At 37.4% G+C, this 11,922-nt stretch overlaps 2 protein-coding genes across 3 annotated transcripts; one reads left to right on the top strand and one right to left on the bottom strand.

The window, feature by feature from the left end:
- The first annotated feature begins 399 nt into the window (after nucleotides 1-399).
- LOC100261843 (uncharacterized) lies at nucleotides 400-2,339 on the top strand. Its single transcript, XM_002280618.4, has 2 exons — nucleotides 400-1,652; nucleotides 2,059-2,339. The coding sequence occupies exons 1-2, from the start codon at nucleotides 1,156-1,158 to the stop codon at nucleotides 2,075-2,077; spliced, it is 516 nt and encodes a 171-aa protein (XP_002280654.1). The 5' UTR covers nucleotides 400-1,155; the 3' UTR covers nucleotides 2,078-2,339.
- A 365-nt stretch (nucleotides 2,340-2,704) lies between these two features.
- Nucleotides 2,705-9,984, bottom strand: LOC100256750 (mitochondrial adenine nucleotide transporter ADNT1). Of its 2 annotated transcripts, none has more exons than XM_010663584.3 (8): nucleotides 9,440-9,984; nucleotides 8,833-8,881; nucleotides 8,383-8,546; nucleotides 7,858-7,895; nucleotides 7,228-7,337; nucleotides 6,976-7,089; nucleotides 3,912-4,256; nucleotides 2,705-3,087 (listed from the first exon to the last, which is right to left on the bottom strand). In XM_010663584.3, exons 1-8 carry the CDS (start codon nucleotides 9,595-9,597, stop codon nucleotides 3,004-3,006), a joined length of 1,062 nt encoding a protein of 353 aa, XP_010661886.1. In that variant the 5' UTR covers nucleotides 9,598-9,984; the 3' UTR covers nucleotides 2,705-3,003. The 2 variants fall into 2 exon arrangements, with proteins under 2 accessions (XP_010661886.1, XP_002280675.1); XM_002280639.4 differs by having other exon boundaries at nucleotides 7,228-7,340; nucleotides 9,440-9,887.
- Between the last annotated feature and the right edge of the window lie 1,938 nt (nucleotides 9,985-11,922).

Here is an 11,922-nt window from a genome sequence, read left to right as displayed (position 1 = left end):
TTATTGAAAATGTTTAATAAAATATCATCAAATTTACTGGAAAAAAAAGGGTCTGAGAAAAATGACATGATGGCAATGAAATTATAAAAAAAAAACAGGAAAAAAAATAGCTGGCAAATTGTGAAGAACTCCGAGCTGCTGCATCTGACTGCCATTTACGAGTTATTTACTTATTTATTGCAGAAGGCTTGAATCTAGTCTTTGTTGTCGATTTGTCTACTTCTGGGGACTACTGGCCCAGGTTTTTAAGCCCACTGGACCTCATTCACTGATCACTGGGCCCACATGGGTGACTTTTGTGATGAGGGTCTTACTGTAATTTCTCCCGACTTCAGCGGCATTTGTCGAATAATTTTTTTTTTCTATTTATGTCGTTTTCTTTTTTCGGCTAGCAAGTTGGAGGAGGAGATGAGAACACGTCGCCGATCCAATTGTCGGCCTCCGGCAGCCACGTGGGAATCACGTGTGCCAGGGTGATCACACGACGTGGTGTTCACGCCGCCGCACGCTTTTGAGCACCGGAGATGACTTGTTTGGGGTATCGGCTTGTCGTGCACCAGCGGCGCCCGACTTGTAAGGCGCCAAACCTGGGTCGTTGGATGGGACACATGGCGTGATCTTCTGAAGCATGCGAGGGTTATGTCACGTGAAATAGCGATGGCACTCATATGAAGACCACGTGATTAGTACATGTGGGTAGTCTTGTCATTTCGAGGAGAGCAATTGCTCCGTGTTGATGATACCACGATAAGGGCCTAGACCTTCAAATGCTATTTTAACCACAATCGTTTATTACCAACAGCTTAACTAACATAACGACAAAAGATCCCAATGTGGGACCCTTAATTCTGAGCCGCCGATTTTCAAGGCTCTTGATTTTTCTATTTTGAATTTTCTAACCATGGATTCTTTTATTTTTGGGGCCACTACAACAAAAGTAAACTCTGTTTGATTTTCGGAGAATCGTAGCTTAGTTTTTTATTCTGTTTGTTTGCGGAGGAAACAGAGGACAAGATAGATTCTTCTGCGGACGATCATATTTTCTTTCTTCTTCCTCCGGTTTCTCAGCGAGGGAGAAAACTTCAGAAGATTAATCGATCCAGCCATAATCTTTGAGCTCAAACTAACGCTGATTTTGGTTAGGTGATAGAGGAGATGGTGAAACCTAGTAAAGAAACAAATCAGGAGTACGATGAGGAGGAAGAAGTAGAAGACGGCAGCTGTAATCGGACACCGAAGATGGCAGAACACCGTAAAGGAAGGATGGAGGAAAACGCAGAAGATGAGCACCTAGAGGGAGAGGATAGCGCGAAAATAGTGGAACCTTGTGTTGGAAGAAATCAAGAAGATGATGGGGTTGAGGAAGAGGAAGAAGACGAAGAGGAGGAGGACGACTTGAGTTATACAGTGCCGTCGAACACATCTTCTCTTGTTGAGCTAAACCTACTGATTGTGGTTCTTTCGTTGTTCTCTGCATCCACTGAAGAAAGCTTGAATGGTGAGGAGAGAACCAAGGTTAGAAGCCCCAAAAACCATGAAGAAAAGGTAGCCGCATCAAGATTACAACCTCGAAGAAGGGAAATGAACGAATTCAAAGTTGTGGGACGACAAACACCACGTATGCGGTTTCAGACAACGATCAAGGATTCCCGGTTAGTTGTTCTTAGGCTTCTCTTACACAAGTCATACACCCCGCCCCTCTTCAGACCAAAAAACAAAAAAGTAAGGCCATGTTTGAGAACAGTCCTTAATATAACCACCCTTTGCAGATAGAAAACCAATATCTAAAACACTTTTGACCAAATTTTGATATAAAACAATTTTGAAAGAAGTTGATTGCATTTTATGAACTTTTCTAATCAATAGTTGAAAAAAAATATAAAAAATACTTTCAAAACTTTTATATTAACTTTACAGAGAATGAACTAAAAAAACTGTTTTTCATATTTGAGATACAACAATATTTTCTGAAACTTGTTTTCAAAAGCATTTGCTACACGGAGCCCTAAACATCGCAATCACAATCTGATCAAGTTTGCTTCTTTCATCTCTGTTCAGGCATTGCAGAAGGATGTGAAGAATGTCGTAAAAACACGAATGGCCATGGAAAGAAGGCAGGCCAAGGGTGTTGCAAAAAATTCTAGGATGCCTAGTATGTATTCTTATACTATTTTCGGGAATTTTTGTTACTATTACCATATCACCTACAATCGAAAGAAAGAAAGAAAGAAAAGTACAGTGTTAATTTGTATCGCTTGATCTATAAACCTTACTCGGCTACAATTCTCTTGTAACACATCTGGAGATGAAAAGAATCACCAAAGAATTATTATGCTCAAGGGTTATCTTAAGGGCTTTACAAAGGGATCTCCGGTTGAAGAGCTGAAGTAGAAGGTTTAGTCTGTAATTCAGAGTCATCTTCAGAGCCTGAGTTTGGCTCGGCTCTGCGGGGTAAGGGGTTGCAGAATTCCAATAATTCTCAAGCAAATTATCGAATAGTCTATAAATAAAAGGAAATGGATAGAGATAAGGAAAGAGAGTGCTCAAACACATTCGAGAAGGTGCATAACTCAATGTAAGACCGGTTCGTTCACTACTTGTATGCTTTTAAAACCATAATCAAAATGACCATTCATAGTGAAGACATTTAACTTGTTAAATACAGAGATAAACTCTACTCCATAAACGGTCACTACAAATAGGATAGTAGAACCATTTCCTCGACTTTAATAGAAAGGCATGCAAATGCATTTCTTGAATTGTTCCTTGCAAATGCTTATTGATGCTGCATATGAATGAGAATCTAAGAGCTAAAAGCATGTTCATGGGGAAATACAGGAAAACAAGGGAAAGCGGTATATAAACATAGAGGCCCCGACAGGTTTCTAAATGTTCTCATCCTGTGACAAAAAGGAAGACATCACCCTAATTTACCTTCTCTCTTTCCCTTTGCCTACAAAAATAGCACACTGGTTCAATAAATACGGTGGAGTTCTCCACACTTCAGTCTGATATCCTGATCTCAACTCCTAGAATGTCTTTCACCATCTCGTACGTCACAAATGCAAGTGCTATGGATGGAACTACCTGAACAAGATAGCAACAGTGTTAGCAATTCTCCTTTAGTCAAATTTTTTATAACAGGAAAAAATATATACTGTCACAAATATAACAGGTTAAAAGAGCTATGTTGTAAAGAAGAAATTGGCTTTCTGAATGAATCATCCAAGAAGAAACTGTGACATCCCTCACATATTTTGGGGTAAATATACAATTTCTATTAGGCTGACATATTTCTCAGATATGTACAGTCTAAGGCATGAGCCAATGCATGACCAACTAATCATGTCCTATAACCTTCCTTTCACTTAAAACTCTGAGCACCATTAACATCTTTTAGACAACTTCTCTATGAATTCTTGGACCTAGAACCTGGTTTCTGAAGCAAAAAACAACACAACAAAGGCATGCAGAGTGGTTAAGAATCCACATTTAGAAGGATCCTATGTAACAGATGTATAGAGCAAATCAGCATGTAGATAGTTATGGGGACCACATGATTTGTGGAACTAATGTGCCACTAATTCTAAGTCCTTTCTTAGTACAAAGGATAAAAGTATAATCAAATTGTTCAAAAGCATCCAACCAAACCTAATTTTAGCCCTGTAATCTCTTGGGTAGGACCTATAAGATGACAGGCCTCGTGTAGTTTTAGCTGATGAATGCCCCAGTGGATGTTTAGGTAGCCAGAGTGAGACAATGAAGAAAGGAAAATCCCAATCCATTGTTTCCATTTAATCATCCTATTCCCACTGTGCATGGCAGATTGGCTATCATCATCCCAAGACTTTATTTTTATTTTATATTTTCTTTTCTACAGTGCAGAACACACAAAACAGAATGAGACTGACCTTCACTGAATTAGGGACCAAACCCTTGTACAATGCTCCAATGCCCTCGTGCCGAACAGTTTTCCTGAAGGCATCAACCATGCCAGTATATTCGATAGGGGCCTTGCTCCTTCCTTCACCAGTGACAATAGAAGCAGCATCTTTCCAACCTATCATCTGCATCCTTCGGCGAATGACATCAAGAGGGTAAGCAACAGTTTGGCCAATAGTTCCAGCAGCTGCCCCACAGGCAAGCCTTGTTGTCACACCCAACTCATTGTCATGAACTAGTCCAAATGCTTTACTTTTGATTAACCAATCCTTTAATGATTCATAAACAGCAAAGTTAAGGCCAACATATGGAACCTGCAGACGTCAAATGAGAGTATAAGGTCCAGCACAGGAATGAGCACAAAACAACTTGTTCTTAACCAGAGTCAAGTAAGCACAATTAATAGCACCAAGAAATATATAATCTTGATTAACCATCAGAGGGTTTGCAGCAAGTTCTGGTGTCTATAAATGCATCCCTTGTGCCCAACCCTCATATATGCATCCCTTGGGAGAAATAATGAATGAATGAATTTCCAGCAGCCACTATTTTCTTTGTGTGATACAAAGAGTACTTGGGTGGGAAGCCTAAAGGTATCTAGGAGTGATTCCTAAGGTACTTTCAATTATACACTACTCTCCTTGCATTTTACTTTCTGTATTGCATCAATTTTACTTTCATGTAAGCATATACATGATTTACATGACGATGTTCAAAGGAAGATTGCTCTCAGCAGTGAGAATTACAAGGCACATGCTGATTTGAAAAGAAAGTTTGCCGATTTTAGGGAAGGAGATATGGTTATGGTAAAGATAAGGCTTGAATAATATCCTAAAGGTATATACAAGAAACTTCACTCAAAGAATGTGTCCATACAAAGTGCTCAAGAAAATTAGCTCTAATGCTCATCTTCTTGATTTGCCAGAAAATATGGGCATTAGTAACATCATCAACATCAAGGACCTCACCCTATGTTTTAATCCTGAAGATGGTTTGTTTTTTTTTTTTTTTTTTGTTAGGTAAATTTAACAAAGAAGATGTTACAACTAATGGTGGCCCAAATGCTTGCTTACCACCAGCTCCTTGTTTAAAGGAGGAAATTGAAGATGTTATTAATCACCAAATTGTTTCAACTAGATGAGGGGGCTATCAAAAGTATCTTGCCAAATGGAGAGGGAAGCCACTTTCAAATTGCACCTGGATCACATATAGGGAATTCCAACACTTGAATCAAGACCTTTATGAAAGATTTCATGCCTTTTAACTTGTTAGGATCGAGTTTTCCTAAGCCGGGGGGAGTTGATGAAGACAAGTGGCAGCTACCTTTAAAAGTTAATCAAAAGCACAAAGGAGTGGGCTCCAAGGCCCAAACCTTAATTTGACACTCTCTAAATGATAATGGACTTGGTTGGAATCTTATATAATTCAATATGGATTCAACCTAGAAATCACTTTCCAGAAATCAAATTATGGGTTTAATCAATGGTTATAAGTTACAATTTTCAGTCATTATTATTGTCATTTTCCAATACTTTAATGTGGTCTAGTAGTCAGTCCATGTTTTGTTATTTTCAAGTTGCATTATTACTACGTGTCTAGTTCTAAGGAGTTATAAGTCCCTAGAAAAGTTTTATATAGTAGCTGATCAGTCTTTTGAGAAAAATCAATGAATGAATGAATTTTTAGCAGTCACTATTTTCTTTGTGTGATACAAAGAGTACTTGGGTGTGAAGCCTAAAGCTTTCTAGGAGTGATTCCTAGGGTACTTTCAATTATACACTGCTCTCCTTGCATTTTACTTTCTATACTGCATCAATCTTTTTCATGGTTTTAAAAACCAGACCGGTCTGATCCGGTCTGGTGACTTGGGCCGGAAAGTGGTCGAACCGGAATCAAACCAGTTGAATCAGCGGTCTGACCGGCGAACCGGCCGATTCCCTCCGAACCATCCAATTCAACTATTTTTTTTCCCCGGTATCAAAACTACGCCGTCCTTCCTGCAACCCCCCTGCACAGCTGCCCTACTGCCTTCCATAGTCATCAGCACCAAGCCACTATCGTTGGCCACTGGTCGGTCAGACGTCGCTCCCTCGCCAACAAAACCCCCCTCCCCCTCACTAGAAAGCTCCCCTCCACCCCAAATCATTGGTTCAAGCGGTTCGACCAGTGAACCATGAACTAGTAACTTTTCTGGTTCAATGACTGGTCTAATTTTGAAAACATTGCTCTTTTTCACCCAAATTGCAATAATTAGAGAAGATCCAGACTTAAATGTTGAGATTTGCCCATACAGAAGAAAAAAAAATGCAAGAGCACCATCTCTATTTTGTTTTTGTTCATAGTGAATAATGGAGCACACTGTTCATTCTTTCCCCCCTGTTGTGGTGATATGTAATGTCTCTCTTTCATGTCAACATTGTCAAGAGCCACAATTTCATTTAGTTCTCAGGCACCAAATAGTGTAATGATTTGGAAAGGAAAAAAAAGACACTATTGACTGTTGGCACTAGTTAGAGAAAAGAAAAGAAGAAAAAAAAAAAAAAATTCCCCTCAAAAACTCTGTTTATAAATTAGATCTTTATGGAGAGACAAGGGGAAGTGATGAAAATTATTCGTTAGCATAGTTAAAATAAAAATGAAAAGTTGTTTCCTTCATTTCTCCAACTAGAACCTATCATCAAGAGACATCATACAACTGAACCAGTTCACAAGGCTAATATTGAAATGAACTCCTTTTTTAACATATCTTTAAAAAACAAAAAAACAAAATTCACAAGAGATGTACTAATTTTACATGAAAATATGAATAACAACAGGTTTGGCCTCTTTGTTTTTTATCTTTCATGGCTTCTATAACATGTAATGATTCATTTATTGAGGTTCCTATCCTTCAGACCTTGACCTTGTGGATAATAAACCACCCATTCAGCCATATGTGACATGAAATAGGCAATGCATAATGCTTAGATGCAATTATCATGACAATAATCATCAGTCAAGGATAAATAAAACAAATGCAAAGAGTTGACTTACAACTCCAATGACAGAAGGAAGCCAGCCCTTGTACAAAGCTCGTGGTCCTTCTTGTCGGAGCACTGTTGATAGAGCATGAAACATTCCTCTGTACTGATAAGGTGAGTTTTCTGTCTGCAAGTACATGATATCAGATAAGGGGAAATCGCAGTAACGTTGAGATGCTAGTAACAGCTCCCAATATTCAAAAATAAATAAAATTCAGGACATCTTTGAAACTATAATTTCCTTTATAAGGAAACTTGATAGTACCTGTACAGTCAACCTGCCCCGTACCATGTCCATTGGGTAAGTTGCAGACATGGCAATAATTCCAGCACATGCTCCAGCTCCAAGGCGTAAAAGAGGAGTAAGCTGAGCATCTTCTGCAAGAAATAACAAAAAAAAGTGACTTGAATAACCCATAAGTTCCCTATCCAGTGCCATATAACATCTGATTTTCAAGACTCGCATAAGAGCAGAATCAAGCTATTTATAGATCCCAATCAGGAGTAGACATTGACACAATTTGAGCACCAGGGAAATTTTATAAAACCACATATTTTACTGCCTAAGCAAGATTTCAAATGAATTAGCATTAGGATTTCTTGATAAAACCCAATATAATACCAACAAAATAAGGTTGTGTTTCTCACTGGGCCCAACCAAGGTATCTTGACTAAAGGTCTTCTAAACCAGGTTTTTAATATTATTAGATAGACCTAGCCTCATCCAGAGCAGAACCAAACTGCTCTCCAATAGGGACCCATAAACAAATTTTCAACCTGGCCCAACACAAAATTGAGCAAAATGCTGAATAATATATAAAATGTGGAAAATCTTTTCTTTCTTCTGCAAACAATACGGAGCACTATGACAAAAGGATAATGAAGATAGGCATACCATTGCCAGTTTGCTGTTGATATAGATATAATATACCCCTGTAAAAAAAAATAACAAGGAACAATCAGCCAAAGAAAGAAAATAGTAAATGGGTGAATCCCGTCCTATGATGTATTAGAAAATGTAACATTTCACGATCAGTCATCTAGAGTGATTGAATACCAATCCCTTAAAGAGAGGTAAAAGAATAACTTTCAAAGACAGTTTTAGAACTATTAAAATTTCCTTGGATTCCTCCCTTAGGCTATATCGAAGGCTACATAATTTAAACAAGCATACAAGTTTACAAATGAATGCATTTTCTATCTTCAGCATGTATTGAATCAAAAGGTCCAAAACCCTCCAAGTTTTTCTTAAGACGACTAAATGAATGTATCCAAAAGACAATTAATTAAACAAGACTAGATCCACACATGCTAAGCTTGATTGCCAGAGCGACAATTGTCCAGTACTAAAGTCAAAAGATTCAAACCTAAGATCAATAGAAACAGTCATTGCAACAATAAATTTGCTAAGGAATCATACTTAGAAGCTTGCTCATAGCTGAAGAACTTGACTGCTGAGTTTGGGATAATACGAGCACAATTAGTTCCATTGCCTTTAAACAGTCCCCGAAAACCCTCAGTTTTCCATATGTACTTTAAACCTTGAATTGTTCCATTGTATTTTATGTTATGAGGATTTTGAACCTGCATGTCATAATAGCAAAAATAGAAACAAGATATTTGAAAAATAGGCATAAGAAATTGTGTTTGTGAGGTATGCGAAAAGGAAAAAAGAAACAAGAAAACAAGCATAAGCATAAGTGGAGTTTTTACAACCATAGTTGTATATAATAATAATAATGATACAGAGCATGTAATCCTTCATAAATGAAAGAAATGGACAAAATGAAATGTTGGATCTTCGGAAAAATTTCAAGTTGAATACTTGATTGAGAAAGACAATTAAAATAAATTAAATAAATAAGTCAACCTGTAGCAAAATCTTTAATCGTTCCAATGGAGCAACAGCAGTGCGTGACCTACAACAACACCAACAAATTCAGCTAAAAATCATCGTGGAAAAGCAATAAAGCTATAAGAAAAAGCTCATCTCACAGAAACCGCATGAATATAGTGGTCAAACTATTGAACTTTCCTCCTAGTAATACGTTTCTCAAATTGTACACCAAAAAATTCAATGATTTATGATCTAGATTGTGAGAAAATGAAGTTTCACTCCATAAAATAAAAGCATTTCATGTGTAAGTGAATTTTTAGCCAAACTATTCAGCGAAAAAAATCAGAAAAACTTTAATGTAACTGTTTTCGGGTCTAAGTTGTATTTGTTTGAAAAGAAAGTGTTTTCTTGGGAAAAGCCGAAAAGATGGATTTAGAGAGAATTTAAGAATCAGTATACCGAACTTTTGGGGGGGGAAGAAAAAGAAAATATTTCTACACTGCAAATTTAGGTTTCTCGCTGAAACTTTCTTCTGTAATAAATATTTGAAAAAATATATAATTAAAGAAAATCTGCAACTCTTGGGGAAAAAGAATGACACCAGCAGACAAAAAAAAATTGAGAAGAAAATGAAACTCACACTCCTCCCGCGACTCCACCGGCAGTCAGAGACTTTGCAACACTGAGAATCGCATAACTCGGAGCCTTGACTCCTTCTCTCGCGAGCTTCGCCTCTTCAGCAAGGTTCACGATCGTCGTCACCGCAGATTCACTAGGTTTAACATCCTCCGAAGCCATGAAACCCTAAGTAAGGGATCACTTGTCCGACGGAGGCCCTACGTCGACGATCGAGATCTCGGCTTTCCTGCTGTTTGCCCGGCGATCGATCAGCTCTCCGGTGATTTTCAAAGAAGAAGAGTCCACATTCCTCCGTGGTCGCTGCGCGTGGTGGCGACTGAGAGAGGCGGAGTCCAGAGATTAGAGCGATGTGACGGCGCCTGAACCAAACCTTTATATATAACCAAACTATCGCTCTAAAAAACACTCTCCAGAGTAGTTAAAAAAACAAGATACTCGCGCTACTTCAGGACCACGTGGTCACCAAGAAACTTGTCGTCCACAGAATCTCCCTGGTCTCAGCCAATAAAACATCAAAACACTTAAATTCTGAAACCCTGATTGGGTCCTTCACAGAGGGTGTTTTGAGTTTTGATGGTCTTGAATGCACTTGATGTAAGTGAATTTCCGTTAATGCCCTTAACTGGTGGTGTTAGTTGAAGGTGTCCACATTTTGGCCAGGAACACCTACAGTTCCACGTATTGGTACAATTTGTACGGTTGATTTCTGTAAACGGAAACCTAAGATCCCCTCTGACGCCGTTTCAAAGTGTGCAACGTGGCGTGATTTCATTGGTTGGCCCCACAGCCGTGAGTCACTTTAGAAATAGCTGGACCTCCCCTTTAGTTGAGTTATTAATACATTTTTGCTCCATATTTCCTTCTTTAATTTATTTATATTTATATTTATATAAAGTTCAAAAAAATAATAAATATGGTTTGTATTGTTCATAGAATATTTAATTTTTCTACACAAATCCATTAATGTGTCATAAAAATTCCCATAAATTAAAAATATTTCTTGAATACACAAAAAAAAAGGTCATTAAAATAATTAAAAAAACATTCTATTTCACGTATTGATGATATCATAGGTATAAATTTTAATGTTAAATGAGAATTATATTTTAGAAAATTCAATATAAGGAATATTAGTAGTAGATAAATTGTCTACCATGATCATCTTATCATATAAATATATATATATATATATATATATATATATATTTTGGAAAATCTTTCATCATTTTCCTAATTTCTAATTTTTGTTGGATATTTTTTATTCTATAAAATAAATGAATAGATGAATTATTTATTTTTATAACCGATAAACATTTCATGATCAATCCTTTATAATTCTCCATAGAGACCCAAATATCGAAGTGTTAATTACTCCGCAATAACTATGACTATGTGCCACTTATCGAGACGACGCTTTTCAATATTCATCTTGATCAACTAGGTTACTAGGCTATTGGGTACAAATAAATGGATAATATTAGGTGGGTGGTATCATGGGTTAAGCATATGATGTTGATTTTCCAAAAGATGAGACTGCACCTTCATAGCATCTATGGCATACATTATCCAGGCCCAATATGAAGCCCATGTGATATTGGTTTCTAGTTTCACGGTCCATGGACCCGGCCTATGATCTAAAAGCCCATAGGTCCTTTTGATAATAAACAAAGGAGGCCCAAAGTGATGACAATTGGGCGGGAATTTTATATGGCGACAAATTTGGGGTGGTATGGTCGGATATTGTACCAGCCAACTCCACATTGGGCCATTGGCCCATCTTTCTTTATAATGTAGAAAATGAAATTTAGAGGATGTCTTAATTAGGAATGGCAACGGGGCGGGTTCGGGACGGGTCGCCCCCATCCCAACCCCGCCCCGTTTATTAAAAATAATTCCCATCCCCGTCCCGTTTAAAAAATTAAACGGGGGCGGGCCGGGTATGGGGAATTCCCAAACCCGCCCCGCCCCGCCCCGCCCCGCCCCGCCCCGCCCCGCCCCGCCCCGCTTAGCCTCTTTTTTTAAAAAAAAAATTTACTTTTAAAATTTTTAATTACATTAAAATAAATATATTTATAAATAATAAAATTATTATATTTTTTATAACTTATTTTATTAATTTTTTTTATTATTATCTATATATTAAAAATAGTAAAATAAAATAAATTTTAAATTTTAAATTAAATTAAAATTTAAAATTGATTTTATATGTAAACGGGGCGGGATGGGGCAATACCGAACCCGTCTCGGGTTTAAAAAAAAAAATCTCATACCCGTTAAAAACCCGTTTATTAAATTTCAACCCCGTCCCATTAGGGGCGGGGCGGAGCGGGTACCCGAAAAAACCCGCCCCGTTGCCATCCCTAGTCTTAACAGTTGTTTAGTAAACCAATTTAAGAACTTAAAATGATTTAATAATTTAATAATTTAATTTAAATTATTAAATATATTTGATAAAATAATTTAATGGTATGATTTAAAATTAAA

Source organism: Vitis vinifera, chromosome 15 (assembly GCF_030704535.1).
Source record: "Vitis vinifera cultivar Pinot Noir 40024 chromosome 15, ASM3070453v1".
Lineage (NCBI taxonomy): Eukaryota > Viridiplantae > Streptophyta > Magnoliopsida > Vitales > Vitaceae > Vitis > Vitis vinifera.
Note: the sequence above shows the minus strand (reverse complement) of the source record. Positions and strands in the feature narration are given on the sequence as shown.